This window comes from Chelon labrosus (genome assembly GCF_963514085.1).
Source record: "Chelon labrosus genome assembly, chromosome: 5".
NCBI lineage: Eukaryota > Metazoa > Chordata > Actinopteri > Mugiliformes > Mugilidae > Chelon > Chelon labrosus.
The window spans coordinates 6653991-6670478 of record NC_140341.1 but is presented as its reverse complement, the minus strand read 5'-3'; the positions used below and the strand labels follow the sequence as shown (position 1 = coordinate 6670478).

Sequence of the window (16488 nt, the reverse complement as noted above, 5' to 3'; positions counted from 1 at the left end):
GGAGACTTAAAAATGATTGTAAAGACGCAGAAAATAACCATAAGGGGACAAAAAAATGACTGTAAAGAGATGCAAGATAACCACAAGGACCACGGAGAGACGGGCAATGGCCATAAAACGACCACAAATAATCATAAAACAAAACAGAGGGACAGAAAATAATGATAAAGAGACAGACTATAACTACAAAGAGAAAATTAGAGACAATTACCACAAAATGATCACAAATATACAAACAAATATATGCAAAAAGATTCAAAATGACCATGAGGACCACAGAGAGAGATGCAGACAATCACAAATAGATGCAAAATGACCAAAAAGAGACAGAAAATGGGTGCAGGTTATCACAAAATGATGGAAAAATGAGACAGAGAGACGGAGAATGACCCTGAAGAGACAGAAAATAACTATAAAGGTGAGAGAAAATGAAATCAAGATGATCAAAAAGACATAAAATGACCTCAGTGAGATGAGAATAATGACAAAGAGATGCAAACTGACCACGAAGAGGCTCAAACGACCACGAAATGATCACAAAGATACACCGAATGGCTTTAAATATAGTGACAAACGCAAAGTGACCACAGAGAGACAGAGAATGACCACTGAATGATCACAAATATACCAAACATTCACGTAAAAAGATTCAAAATGGCCACAACAAGGTGCAAAATTACCACAATGACTACAGAGAGATGCAAGCAATCACAAAAAGATGCAAAATGACCAAAAAGAGGCAGAAAATGGGTGCAAATTCTCACAAAATGATGGAAAAATTAGACAGAGAGACAGAGAAGGACCCTAAAGAGATAGAAAATAACTATAAAGGTGAGAGAAAACGAAATCAAGATGATCACAAAGACACAAAATAACCTCAATGAGATGCAAATAATGACAAAGAGGTGCAAACTGAGCACAAAGAGGCACAAATGACCACGAAATGCAAAGTGACCGCAGAGAGACACGAGAATGACCCTAAAGAGACAGAAACTGACCACGGAATGATCACAAATACACCAAACATTCACGTAAAAAGATTCAAAATGGCAACAAATAGATGCGAAATGACCAAAAGAAACAAAAAACGGGCGCAAATTATCACAAAATGATGGAGAAATGAGACAGAGAGACAGACAATGACCCTAAAGACGCAGAAATTGCCCTCAGAATGATCACAAACATACCAAACATTTTACGTAAAAAGAGTCAAAATGGCCACAACAAGGTGTAAAGTTACTACAAACAGATGCAAAATAACCACAATGACCGCAGAGAGATGCAAGCAATCACAAACAGAGGCAAAATGACTGTAAAGAGACACAAAGCAACCCGCAGGAGACACCAAATGACCTCAGATAGGGGGCGGAAAACCGCAAAAAGATGCAAAATGAGAAAGCGATTAGAGAATGAAGCTAAAGAGACAAAAATAATTGTCAAGTGAGGGAAAAGGAGAGCAAAATAACCCTGAATAGACACAAAAACAACCATAAAATGATGAAAAATGACCATAAATGATCAAAAATGACAACAAAGAGACAGAGATGGAGATGTTTTAGTTATTTGGTAGTTAAGGGCCATTTATCTGGCCTTTTTATTATACTAAACAAGTAATATGAAGTTTATTATTGAGACCAACCAGTCTTTACCCTCCCTGTGCCACCTCTCTACCCGTTTTCCAGGTGAGGGCCCAGTCAGACTTCACCAAGAAGGAGACGGAGGTGTTCCTGCAGTACGTGCAGGACTACCGGCTGGAGAGGCAGCTAACGGCGCTCTACAACCGTCTGATGGGCGTGTCGGCGCTGACCGACCAGCCCACTCTGCTGGAGGAGCTCATACTGAGCCGCAAACCCAAACGCTGGGAGCTGAGGGAGTTCTGCGTCAAGGTTGGTGAAGGAGGGGGGGAGGAGGAGGAGGGTCATTGTGATTAACTCATCTCCCCGCGGGGGGTCATTAAAGTTTCATCTTCTCTTATTTTACAAGTCATTATACCGAGGCACGCGAGCCTGAGGTGACACAACAATCTAACAACCTCTTGTTAACGAATGCACACACACTCACACACACACACACACACACACACACACACACACACACTCACACACACACATGCCTTTTGGACCTCTATTTATGTGAGGACCCTCATTAATATAACCTTATTCTAACCTTAACTCTAAAGCTGGTGTAAACCTCAAACAGCCCTTTGAATTATTCCTGTCTGATAATGAGGAGGAAGTCTGAAACGTCCTCCCTCCCAGGGTCTAAAACTCTGTCCGGTCCTCACACAGACAGATATACAAGTAAACCAAGCTCAGAGGAATAAAAAGGACAGCTTTTAAAATTCATTTACATCCGATCCAAGAATTAAGAACACCGTCTCTTAAGAGTAATTAAAAGTTTATAGGACGAATGCATCCAGGAGCAAAGCTGCATGCAGCATTAAACATTCCCTTTCCAGACCAAAAAGATGAATGGGACTAAAAAACATCCAGGTCCCGTGAGGTATGGAGCAAGCTGCATCCATCTTCTTGGTATGAAAATAAACTGAATATTTAATTCGGCAGAGCTGCGACCTTCTGTTGTCTTTCTGCTGGAGCTGAGTCGGCAAAAGAGGGATTTGCCGACTCTGTTGGTTCAGGATCAGGCGTTTTTTTTTCTTTTCCCCACTACGAGGAGCAACAGCAGCTGTTTAAACCTAAAATTAAACCAGAGATTCAAAGCTACTGGATACGGTGTTCTCTGTGGAACAACCGCTGCCACAAATGCACATCTTTTTGAAGAAAGTAAGAGTTGAGATGCAAATTGACCACAAAAATGAGCATGAAGTGACACAATGTAACGACAATGATGCACACAATGACCACAGAGACACAAAATGACAAAAAGAAACACAATACAGCCATACACTGACCACACAGACACACAACCCGACCAAAAATAACCACAAAGTCACCACAAAATGACTACAAATTAACCACAAAGTGACTAAAAATAGACACAACATGACCATGCAGCAACACAATATAACTGCAATGATGAACACAATGCCGACAGGGACACAAAATGACCAAAAAACATACAATGACCACAGAGCGACACAAAATAAAATGCAAGGATACACAAAATAACCATGAAGAGACACAAAATAAAACACAAAGATGCACAAAATGGCCACAAAGACACACAATGAGCAAAAAGACACACAAAACAGCCATACACTGTTCCACACAGATACCATGACCATGAAGAGACACAAAATAAAAGACAAAGTTGCACAAAATGACCACACATTAACAACAAAGTGACCAAAAATAGACACAACATGACCACGAAGTGACACAATATAACTGCAATGATGCACACAATGACCACAAAGACACACAAATTGGCAAAAAGACACACAAAACAGCCATACACTGACCACACAGACACACAAACCGACCACTAAGACACACACACAAAAAAAACACAGAATGACGCCAAAGACACACAAAATAACCACAGTGACACAAATTGACCAGAGACACAAAATATAATGCAAAGATGCAAGCAATGAAAACAAAGACACAAAATAAATTCCAAGAAACCACAAAATGACCACAAAGAGAATGGTAATGACCACTAAGAGACACAAAATAACCACAAAGACACAAAATGATGACACAAAAAGAGACAAAAAATGACCACAGTGACACAAAATGACCACAAACAGACAGATGGTGACTACAAAGATGCACTAAATGAGAAATTGGCCACGGAACACACGACACATCTTCAAAAAGAAACAAACTAACCACACAAACGCACAAAATAACAACAGAATGACCACAAAGTTGCACAAAATAACCCCAAAGAGACACAAGATATCTTCAGAAAGACATATATTACCCGCACAGACGCAAAAAGTGACCAATAAGACACACAAAATAATCATTCAGTGACCACAGAACGACAGAAAACAGCCACAAAGTAACAGAAATCGACCACAATGACACGACATGACGACAAATAGATACAAAATAACTTCAAAGTGATGCACAATAACTATATATGTTATATGGAATTGTTCGGATAATATTTAGATCAGCGTATATCCATATAGTGGGAGTGAATGGGGCACCGATACGCAGCCTCTTAAAAACGCATTATCTGCCGCGAAACATTTCACCAATATTTTGTTATGGACTCAACGGGAAATAGAACTAGCGTATCATAACAAAATATTGGTAAAAAGAAACAAGTTTCAAGGCAGATAATGCGTTATTTAGAGGCTGTGTTTCGGTGCCCCAGTCACTCCCACTATATGGATATATGCTGATCTAAATATTGTCCGAACGACTTCAAATGACACCAAAATTATATGGGTGAGTAAATGATCGTATTTTATGCCAGAAATAAGGTCCAGGTTGTATAAAAAAAAACGGTAATTCCCCTTTAAGTAACCATAAATAGACACAAAATGACTTGATGGTCACTGTGTGTCCATCTGTCCTTCTGTAGTTTCCCTTCGGCAAGACACACAGCCGGCCAGCTTGCTACGTAATGCTGGTCCACTCTTAGAGGGAAAGACACTGCAGCGATCCCAGGCCTGTTTATTACGTAAAAGCAATTATATAATTATCTATAATTGGGGGCATGACCTGCGTAGGGTCAGCAGTTACCCCTCATTACACCAAACAGATCGTTTTAGGGCCAGCGTTGAGGATTAGCACAGCCTCCGTTTGGATCAGTTGGTTTTCTTTTGAGTTTCCGTCCTAGAAACTCAAATCAGCCTTGAGTCCAATTATTGAAGGGGGGGGGGGGGTTCTGCATGAACCCAGAGCTGAACGAACAAGCGACTTGTTCATGCAGTGCTTCATTTGAGGACTCATTTGCATAAATACACTTATATAAAAGCCTTATGGTTTCACTGAGGCGCAAAGAATGACTAAATTTGCCCTCACGGCGAATTCTAAGTAAATTTTAGTGGAATAAACCATTACATATGACAAACGTTAGATTAATCTGTGCACAGCAGAAGGTTTTACTCTCTCTAGTCTTGATCTCTAAGTAGAGAGCCTGACCTTGTTGAGCAAAGGAGCCACGCCTTTGTTTCCTCAACCTTGAAGAACTTATCATGTGTAAACACAAATGCGATAAGATAATATATAACACCATTACTCTCTCTCCTACTGGAACAAGAACATAGAAAAATGTCACCATTCGAATGTCACCGAAGGAGTTTTAGAAAGTCTCTGTCCATCTGCTGGGACAGCTCTCAAGAGACCAAGTGCTCTCCTCAGATTAAGAGGATGAGATAAGGCCGTCCAGTCACGATGGGCGTCAGTACTTTTAGGACTTCTAAGGTCAGCACACACGACAACAACAAAATAAAATCCCTTACTCCTAAATACAAGTCAATGAATCAGTGCTAGGTGTCATTTTAATAAGAGCTACACCTGCTTTGAAATCAGCAAACGAGGCTCACTATCCAGCACCAGTCCGATCTCTTTTCCTCGACATGTTTGGGATAGCATTATCGGACGAGCTGAATTTTGAATATGTCAAAATAAGTCAGAGGTTCACTCATAGTCACGGACAGTTTGCTGGTATCGAGACTCTTTGCAGATGCAGGAACTTTTCTCAAAGCTCCAAGATTTAACAAACTCTTCTAGACCCCAGTTCATTCCTCACAGCCAACATTAGTCAGTTCTGGAGGATAACTGCTCAACTGAGAACCTCCAAGAGCTTTTTTTTTGAGCTGTTTGCATTCACACCACTGCTAGGAACAGCCATCGAGTGGTTGGCATAGCAACGTCACTCACTGTATTGGCGATTCTTGAGTTTTTTGGGGTCCTAGGCAAAAATGTCCATGCAGCCAAGAATTCATTGATTCATTCATTATCTGACACAGACAAAAAAGAGGAGGTCTCCTACTGTTACTGAAAACTTAGCACATTACTGCCACTGGTCTGGGGCTGCAACTAGTTGCCATGTCCTGCCTGTTGACAAGCGGTGACAACTTTTAAGGATCAGTCGGTGCATACTTATGTCGCTTAAAGGGCCAGACGAGCAGAAGTGTGGTGACAAGAGACCATGAATGTTAACAAAATAGCGACGACAGGTTGTCCAACTTTTGGAAATGCGAACTGTGTGGGAACCAAGATGAACTAATCTCAACTTTGAGGCAATGACCAATGGGAGCGGCTGATTGATTGACATATGGCGCAAACATAGACTTCTCCAAATGTATATCGCAAAGGAAACAACACACTTTGGTTTCTGTTACTAAGTTTACCAAGGCTCCCAGATCCAGAAACGTAGACTAATAACAGTCAGTAGTAATAAAAGTCATCTTTAAAGTGATGGGCAATGAGCAATTTATGTGTAGACTGGGCTCAAGGGTTTGTCTTGTTCAAGGACGCAACTAATCTGAAGTAGGAGTTAAAAGGTTCTAGGAACTGGAGTTGTTCTCAGTCCCTGTAGTGGACTGTATTAATTCAGTCTTCAAGAATCACATACATGTGTTTATTTTGCAGGTTGTTTCACTAAATAACAACACAACTTGCAAACATTAATCACTACTGCAGAAAAACAGCTGGGTTTTTGGTAACGCACTACCCTTGACTACCCTTGTAAGTTCCTGAGTGGCTTTGTATTGTAAAGCGTTATTAGCTCGGCTTTTCTGGTGTTTGTGCCACAAGGTTTTAATTGTCGCATGCTTGACCCCGACATGACTGATCTGGAGTCAGACGCGTAACCTTTGTGCCACAGAGTCTTCCTTTTAGTAGCTGTTTCACTCATGATGCTTCTATTATTATGATGATTTTAAGGTACAACTACTTTTTTTTGTTTTTACCACAGTTGTAAACCTCATGTTTCCTCTTACTCCCCTCATTCTTTCAACAGGTGAACTTTGTCCTGGGCACTGGTCTACTGTGCCTCTTCACTCAGGCTTCTTTGACGGGCAGAGATCAGGCTCTGCTAATGAAGACCTGGTCCGACCGCATGGGCGCCCTCTACAGGAAAATGAAGAACACCGGAGGCCGCTGCTTGGGATACTTCCTGGAGCAAGCAGAAGAGGACATCCGCAAAGAGCTCAATGATGCCGTGCAGAACCGTGCACCTCCGGAGGAGGCGGCATCGAGCATCCTGAAGACCCTGGAGAAGAACTACGATTGGTTGCGCTGGGCGGTGATGCTTCACCCTGCGGTGGGAGTCATGGAGGATGAGAAGGATGAGCAGGATGAGAAGGATGAGAAGGATGAGGAGACGCAGAAAGAAAAAGAAGGTCCACCGACAGAACAGCAGACCAACAATTTCCTTTCTGTGGCGTCTGAAGCTCCAATCCCCCACGTGGTCGTATGCTACCGTGACACGCCAACGTCACTGGACAAAAGCCGCATCCACCAGCTCATCGTGGACCTGGAATGGAAGATCCCCAATCCGCCACCTGAAGTGTACGCCTCCATTGAGGAGGACCCGGGCAGGGCGAGGCGTTACCTCGCATCCCGCATGCTGAACAAGCTGCAGGAGGGGCTGGGATCTGGCGTGGCCATCCATGTGGTGCCGGGCAGGATGGAGATGAAGTGCAACTTCCCTCCAGCCTCCTACTACCTCTACGAGTACACACACCGGCTGGCCTCGGGCACCGTGTGTGTGTTTGGATAAAAAAAGGAAAGAGAGACGAAACGACCTGCTGATCTCACACAGATCTTTAAAAATCTTTCTTGTGTTGCATTACTTCCAAATAAATAGAGAAAAAAAAAGACATACGTGAATTCTTTTACCTTCTTTTAAAGCAAAGTTCCAGTTTATTGCAGGTTGGGTCTTATATACAATGAGCCGATGAAATTGAAAGAAAAATGATTTGATTATCTCAAGGTCTGAGGTACATTAAACATAAGTACACAGTTGGTTCTCATAGCCAATGCTTTGGACTTTGACGACTGGTGATGGTACACCTTGCAGGGAGTTCCCGGTCTGCAGTGGTGAGGGGGGAACCAACAATGAGTGCAGCTCAAACTTCAATAGGAATAAAAGGATCTGCTGCTAAGTGCCAGATTCCACGGGGCACCTTCTGTCTTAGCAGTCTGAGGTATTTTGACGACACTGTTTTGGCTCGTAATTGTAGGGGGACTTGAGTAAATCCAGGATTTTCCAACTGTCGGATTTCAGACTCAAATATCTCAAGAAATAACAGATGAATTGGATGAAATGACGTACAGACCCATTATCAAGTTAAAAAAAATAAAATCTAGTACTTTGGTTTAAGACCAAATACCCGCAAATCTCAGCATTCCCATAATCCTCAGCTGTGCTTTTGTATTTCAAAAGGCTAGCATCTACCTTAGAGTTAGCAGCTAGCATACCGCAGCACTGGATGTAATCGACATGCTATCACTAAGTCCAAAGAAGGAAGAAACACATGAAGTCATGTTTAACCATCTTTTTCTATCTAAATCTAAAATAAATAATCCTTCATGTACTGTGGATCAAACTGAACCGGAGGTTGGTCTAAACTATGACGGACGCTCGAACAATCGAATTGAGTTAAAATAAGTTCAAATCGACCGTTATTTAAAAACGTATGATGGCTGCTTGTGTTTCTTGCCGAGCACTCGTCCCTCGAATGAATTCCTGCCTGAGATACGCATCGACTTCTTTTTTTTTTTTTTTTTGAACGTCGAGGCTTAAATGCAGCTTCGAGGAGGCTGAGGTTAAATGTTTGACTTTGTTTATGGCTGATAACCGGACCGAGCAGAAGACAGAATAATTCCTAGAGTGAAATAAAAACTCTAAAGCTGTCCATCTCGTCTGTGAATAAGGGTCCAGCTTATGAAGAAGTCTTAAGAGTTCATCCCCAAAAATGCCCTGGAAATGCATAGCTTCTGTGCGTTTAATACAGTACTAAAGTCCAAATACTGTTTTTTTTTTTATTTTTTTGGTCTTACACGAGTTCACTGTCAGAGTTGAGCTGGACCATTTTCTCAAAGTCCTTCTTGACATCTGGGAAGCCCCGCAGCGCCTCCTGGAAGTCCTTGTAGGAAAGAGAGAAGCACTGGCAGTCGGTCAGCGCCTTCACCGTGGCCAGATGTTTGCCTTTGGTCAGGACACACGTCTCTGCACACACACACAGAAGGGAACCACAAGGCCGCGGTTAATGAGCGAGTAAACCCTAATGACGGGGATGAGATCTGACAATTAATCCTAAATTAAACAACCAGACTTTATTTTTTTATTCGGCGGAAGCCTGCTTAGCTCTAAACGCTGCCGAGGTCTGCTGCCAAAAAGATTAGGACCTGTTCCCACTTAAAGAAAAATTAAATAAATCAAACTGGAAACTGTGTTCTTTTATAAATCCTTCTTGCTCACATGTAAACAGGAACTTGTAGCTGTATCCTTGGAGCGTTTTTGTGATTTAAAAGGTTTTGACAACGCTAAAAATACCTAAAATACGCATCTTAAGCCAACAGAATGGCAGTAAGGCCAGTGATATTATCTAAATTCATTCTTCATGGCACTTCTAGCTGGTAAAAACCGTCCTTATATACACAAACAGCAATGTCATTTCCTTGAAAACACTATCAGAGTACTTCATCTGCTGAGCGAGCTGTCCCTTGTTTTTGCACAGACAGGGTTGTCTGATAGAAAGTGGTTCCGATGCTTTTAGGGAAACAGAAAATTGACAGGTTTCTAAATTGACCTTGGCAAGAGAGAGCGTGACATCTAATGCACTCCAGGCCACGCAATATGCAAACCTGTGGCCTCGACGCCGCCGGGTTTTTCTGGACGGCTTTGATTGGAACCAACTACTGCCAAAAATAATCCCTGTGAAAACTGAGAGGACCGTAAGAGAAACTATTTCTGGAAGAAGATTAAAATAGTTTTGAAAGCAGACAAAAATGGTGGATATTTCAACATCTGGACACAAAACCAAAACTATAAGCAGGTAAGAAACCTGCTTGCCACTTCATTAGGTACACTCACACAAGAGACCTGCACTGAATCTCAGGTTTATAATTTATATTTATGTTGAAACATCATCGGAAAGGTGGTAATTCAACTGGAGGAAGTGGAGGAAGAACATTTTTCATTCATCTTCTGCAACCGCTTGTTCCTGTGAGGGGTCGTGGGGTCTGCTGGAGCCTAGAGGTGGGGTACACCCTGGTCAGGTCTCCAGTCTATCTCAGGGCTAACACAGAGAGACAGACAACCATTCACACTCACACCTATGGCCAATTTAGAATCAATTAACCTAACCAGCATGTCTCTGGATGGTGGGAGGAAGCTGGAGAACCTGGAGAGAACCCACGCAGACACAGGGAGAACATGCAAACTACACACAGAAAGGCCCCAGTCGGCTGGTGGATTCGAACCCGGGACCTCGCTGTGAGGCATCAGTGCTTAGTACACTTAACTTAGCACAGCAAACAAACCACAGCCTCTAAAATGAATTAAATTAATTAAATCATCAACTCAGCCCTGCGATAGACTGGAGACCTGTCCAGAGTGTACCCCGCCTCTCACCCGATGACACCTGGGATAGGCCCCCCCACCCCACGACCCTCGTAAATAAGATTTTGTAGGACGGTTATATTCAAATATTTTCACTAGTGTGCCTAATAAACTGGCAAGTGAGTGCATATTTTCAGTAATTTGGGTGAACTGGCACTGTAACAATACTTTCCCATCTGAATCTAGTACAGGCGTTGAATTATTAAAGACTGACACAGATTAGAGATGAAAACGAGAAGCGTCCCAGTGAACAAACTCTGCTGGGGACATTGTATATTTCCCACAATCACAGTAAATCCCAACCCACCTCCAAAAAAGTCTCCATCACACAGTTCCCTGTCGTAGGAATCTGTCTCCAGGAGGACCTGTCCGTGGTCGATGAAGAACATGCGGTTGCCCGGGACGTTCTGTCGGATTATGGCGTCTCCTTCCTGAAAAACCTCGTACTCCAGTTTGGGCAGGATGGCGTTGATGAAGTTTTCGTCTCTGTTCTGAAACATCGGTACCTTCCTCAGGAGGCGGCTGCACATCACCATGAGGATTTGCTGCAAAAAGGAATAAATGCTAATAACTATAAAACACATTCACTCCCTCTCTCTCTTTGGATTATGGACCGTTCAACAAAATAATCGCACGCATCAAAACAAATCTGATATAAACAGTCCAGGGATTAAAAATTTTTTTTCCCAGTTGTACCTCTTTGAGTGCTGAAGACACCGTGTCTATGACGTCCTTCTCGTCAAACCACTTCCCTCCGTAGCGAGCCTGATAATAGCTGTTGATGCGAAGGCACAGCTCTGGAGGGAGCTTCATGAAGGCCATGTAGTGCTCCAGACGGCTCATCTGGGGAGACATTTTTAAGGCACGGTTCACCTCCCCACACATAATTCATGACACAGAGCATTACCGTACTAGTATCTTCCTGCAGGTGCATATTTGATTGTGTTGCATAAATACATATTTTCACAGCTGCTTTGAGGACTACTTGGCATTTACTCAAGAAACGTGGACAAGGAATGTGGGAAAGAGAGAAGAGGATCCAATACAAGGTGAATTAATGTGCATCTCAATAAATGTCAGAATACTGCACCTGAGCAACGAGCTAAATACGAGGATTTGCAGTAAATTTCAACTCAACACTTGTTTTTCTATTTACTCTGTGTGCTAAATTGATTGTATTTGCCGTTGAAGGACGTATAAGTGTCATCCGTGACATCCCACCTTGCTCTTGTACTCCTTGGCCGCCGGGTCGACGTTGGCGATCATGGTCGTAGCGTTGGCCACGAGGACGGTGTACATCAGACAGCCGGACACCATGCTGACCATGACGATCCACATTTCAACATAATCTGGAGAAAGAAAGAAAGAAAGAACGTCACGGTGTGTTAAGTGTGAAATATACTGGGTGTTCAAATGAGACACTTTTTATGAAAGATTATTCTCACTTGTTGGAGCGTCCATGGAGCCGTAAGAGAGAGCAATCATCTGGGAGAGGGCCCGGAAAACTCCCCAGGAGTACTTGACGATGACTGTGGAGTTCTGGAAGAAAAAGTGACGTGTTTTTACTTCACAGACTTCTTAAGTTCAGTTTTTGTACTGGAAAACTGATGCATTTTGTAGAATTTTAATATTTTTTCCCCTTTGAAATTGTTTGGGAGCATCAGCTGACGACTGAAGTGAAATTTAAGTTATAAAGCCTTTTTCGGGGCACCTCATGCACTTTACGTTTAGAAAAAGGTTTCCTAAAATGTTTTCTTTACCATGAGGTTTTCTTTGCGGACCCAGCAGTCAGTGGGGAACTCCTCCAGCATGGGGACAAAGTACTGGATGCAGCCGTTCCAGTGACACAGCAAGAAAATCATCATGAAGAGAGACAGGACGCGGAAGAACAGCCGGACAACCTCCAGGTTTGCGTTTGACACCTGTGAGAAAGAGACGACGTGACAACTGTTAATCAGACTGTACAGACTTTAGATCATATCGCTGGCTGGTTTGATTTAGACGAGTCCAATAACAGAGCAGCGCACTGGGGGTTAAACCTGGTCTGATCCCAGTCGTGAAAACAATTCCTGTTTTTTTGTGTGTTTTTGTCAGTGCTCAACATTTACTGTGCCGACTTTATGACTTTTAATTGACATTTAAACCAACCTGGGTCTTGTTAAACCCCCACCGGGGCATCGAATGACCACATCACTACAACAAGGACAGATCAAGAAGAAACCAAGAAACATGAGCAGTCAGATGACCTGACAGGGTGGAAGCAAGCCAACCGTTTAGTCAGATTATCTAAAACTGAAAGTGAGTGCACCTGAATTGGTGATCCTTATCATCAACACAGCTATAGAACAGCTGGAGAAGGACATTAATCTGTAAACTGTGATGGAGATATGTAGGGGTAATGATTTTCCCCTTTAAAGTTTGTCTGATTATTATTGTCTCCTTGTTTCCAGATCTTAATTTACATGAAGACATGAAGTGTATTCTTTATCAACGGAGATATTTGCCACAAAATACAATAAAACAGAAATAAAACATCAAACGCCTTCAAAGCTGCAGTGATGGACATTAATACAACACTGCAAACTCAATGAATGAAGCTATATTTGTTCAAAAAGCTGCATTAAGGACAGATGGTCATGTGCAACATCACTCAAGCGTTTCCCAACTCTGAATCTGGATATCCAAGAAACATAGACAAGAACAAAGTCTATAAATACACACAGTACACGACAGCAGCGCCAACTTAATCCGGTGCCATTCGTACTTGGACTGGTCCCTGTACAAATCCAGGTTTTCCAGGAAGCACCGCTTCGCGTAAAATCATTTATTTTAGCCTCAAGTAATCGATTAAAGCTTCAGAGTCACACACCAGTTCCAGAAACCATACATCATGCTCTATCGAGGTCGGAGCCGCCATAGATCATGTTCCATAATAAGATCTACTGCAGCATGAGAAGAAAAAATAAATATATATATACAACACAGATGTTTATCGAGCTACAGGGCCCAAGCTCTTATTTTACCAATGACATTGATCAAAGTCAGATTTGTCACCAGAGCCGGGCATCGGTAAAGGTATCAGCGGGCGAGGATGAAGGCCCCGGTGGAATTTCAGAGGTGAGCTTTTGCGGTGAACTTGCCTTCTCCACTTCGTTGAAGAACCTGACCAGCCTGGACACTCGGGCGAGCCGGATCAAGCTGAGGATCCGCACGAACATCAGTATCCTCATCATCCTGTTGGTCTTGGAGGGGTTGTCTTCATTTTGGTAATGTAAGCCCTGGGATTGTAAATTAAACACACATATATTTGGATTTTTCCCATTATTTTCCTGGTTTACCATTAATATCTTATATTTATCTTCATTAAAATCTATTGTTTTTGTTCATTTAATTACTTTTTCTTAATAAATGAATGCCTGTAAAGTTGAATTACAGCTTTAAGTGATATATGAGGTTTTAATTATACACCGAAAAGCAAATAATGTGAATTTCGTTGCATCATCGTTTTGTACAGAGCAGCACACTGTTGTGTTTTATTGCTTCAACAGCTCCTGTTCATTATTACCGCAAACAGCAGTATGTAGCCGATTGGGAAAGCTGCTATAACGTCCGGTATGAACCATGTCCTCAGGTAACTGACTCGGATCCGCTTGATATCCAGAATAGCTTCCTGCAAAAAAGAGAGAGAGAGAGAGCAGCAGATTGAGCAGATGGATGAATAGGCCTGCGCAGCATGTGCCACGATCAGATGTATAATTTAACACTTGAACTCAACCAATAGTTTGGAAGTTAGTCCAAAATTAAAGCAGACAGTGATGTCGGAGGGGATTAGCAGAGGGAGGGAAGGGGGGGGAGACGCGGAGAAACGCTCGGCTGACAGTGAGACTGAAACGTTGCCGATGCATGAATATTTAAAAACAGGCAGAAACTGACTGAGAGTGAATGAGAGAAAACCAGATGTGGCTGAGAGTAAACACTGCAGATGGGCCATTTGTGATTGGCAAGATAGAGCATGAGCCGATAAAACAAACAGGATATAGTTTGCATTATACTTAATTGGAAATGTTATACTACCTATCTGCCCTAAACATCATAATCCCTGTTACAGAATCAAACGCTAGGTGCCAATTTTGTCTGCGCCCAGAGGCCGAGGGGGGGGGGGGGGAGGCTGTTAATCTAGCCTTCCGTGTACTGAGATTACAGATGGGGCAGAGATGGATTGTGCGCGCTTGTTTGGGATTATGGTCGTCCAGATTGTGTCTGAAAATAGAAAGTAAAGAGCGGAGTCGCTCTCACCTCTGCGTCCTCTGTTATGATGCCCATGCGGAAATTCAGAGCCACGTCTATCAGGAACAGCGTGTCTGAAAACACGTTGAAGCCTTCCCACGCCAGCCCGCTGTTCCCGTCCAGGAACGCGATCTCCATGGGAATCCCGATCAGGTTCAGGAACGTGATCGCCATCATGCACATGATGTAGTAACTCCTGGAGGAGAAAATGATCACAAAAACAAAAAAAACATATTTGACTTTTGAGCACAGCCTCAGATCTCGTTTTTCCACGTGTGCTTGTAGTGGAACGTCTCAGATTATTTGCCAGCCCGGTAAGGCAAGCTGATTTATGCACACTAAATACTCTGATATTGTTAACTGCACATCTCCTCAGTCAGGGTTCAATTGCCAGGCTCAAATAACTCTGCTCTCTGATCCTAATTGTTTCATTCCCTCTCTGTTTTCAACCCATCTGATCACCTTACAGACTAATAATAACAAACACACGTTCCTTAAAGAAGTCATTTGATCCGTGCGTTTTAATCCTTTTAATCCTCCGCTAACATCTTAAATGACCCCAAATCATTTCCAATTCGACTCTGTTGCTCAGCAGCCTTGTATTCTTGTTATCGTTTATACTCAGACTGTTTTAAATGTGGTTTGATTATGCTAAATAGCAATTAGCGGCTGACTCAAGTCCCGAGGAGCTTGATTTGGATTTAAAGTAGTTAAAGTACAGACGATCAAGTAGTAAGACTATATTCAGGGTCTCAAATAACTAATTTCCACAGCCTAAAAAGATTCAGTTTTCTGATAAACAGCAAATCTGTGAACTATTCTGGGGACACATTACCTAACTGATTATTTTTCTACTTGCAGACAAATCAAAACACTTTACTGACTTAGTAACAATCGCGATAATCCCCGAGAAAAAGTTGCAGAAGCGGTTCGTGGAAGCGGTGGAAGTGATGTGCAGGGCTGGCCTGAATCTATCAGTCGTATTAAATACCTCATGGGGCTGAAAGGGTGAATGACAAAGACTCCGCTCTGCAGCTGCCGGATGCATTCCTTCTCCACGGCCACCTCGCTGCCGTACACGTACAGGGACTGCCTGTTCAGCTGCGGGAGAAGCAGGGCTCTCCATCCACAGGTGGCGATGGTGCATCCCACCGTGGGACCTTTTAGTTTCTCCATGGCCAATCTCGGTCCCTTCTGATCAGCCAAATGCACATCCTCCCTCTGCGAACGCTGCTGCTGCTCCTGCTACTTCTTCTTCTTCTTCTTCTTTTTCTTCTTCTTCTACTCAGGATGAGTCCGGCTCCACCAGTCCTGACCACCCCCTTTTGATCACAAGGTAATTTTCCATCAGGTCTCCCAACCTCCGGGCTTTAGTGAAGCTTTGTGGAGCGAGGCGAGCGACTACCCGCCTTTCCGCTCGATCCCTCCCTTCCCTGTAAGTCCGCCTCTCTCTATTTCTGCCCCCACCCCACCCCTGCACTTCTTTTCTCTTTCTCGCAGCTCATCAACTATTCAGTATCTGTGTCTCATCCCCGCATGAATCAAGCCATGTCAAGAGGGCAAGGTCCAGCTCACATTAATACTAAAGACATTGATATGTGTGCGCGCGCGTGTGTGTGTGTGTGCGCGCGGCGGTTCAAAATAATCGTTACGTGAACTCGACATCTGGCGGCATGCGCAGGGACAAGTTGAGTCCGGGCCATC

At 42.9% G+C, this 16488-nt stretch overlaps 1 protein-coding gene across 1 annotated transcript; it reads right to left on the bottom strand.

Moving 5' to 3' along the window:
• Positions 1 to 7763: 7763 nt before the first annotated feature.
• On the bottom strand, positions 7764 to 11071 carry LOC311487809 (potassium/sodium hyperpolarization-activated cyclic nucleotide-gated channel 2). The gene is made up of 2 exons (XM_084544190.1): positions 10805 to 11071; positions 7764 to 9102 (listed from the first exon to the last, which is right to left on the bottom strand). The coding sequence occupies exons 1-2, from the start codon at positions 11031 to 11033 to the stop codon at positions 8930 to 8932; spliced, it is 402 nt and encodes a 133-aa protein (XP_084400316.1). The 5' UTR covers positions 11034 to 11071; the 3' UTR covers positions 7764 to 8929.
• Between the last annotated feature and the right edge of the window lie 5417 nt (positions 11072 to 16488).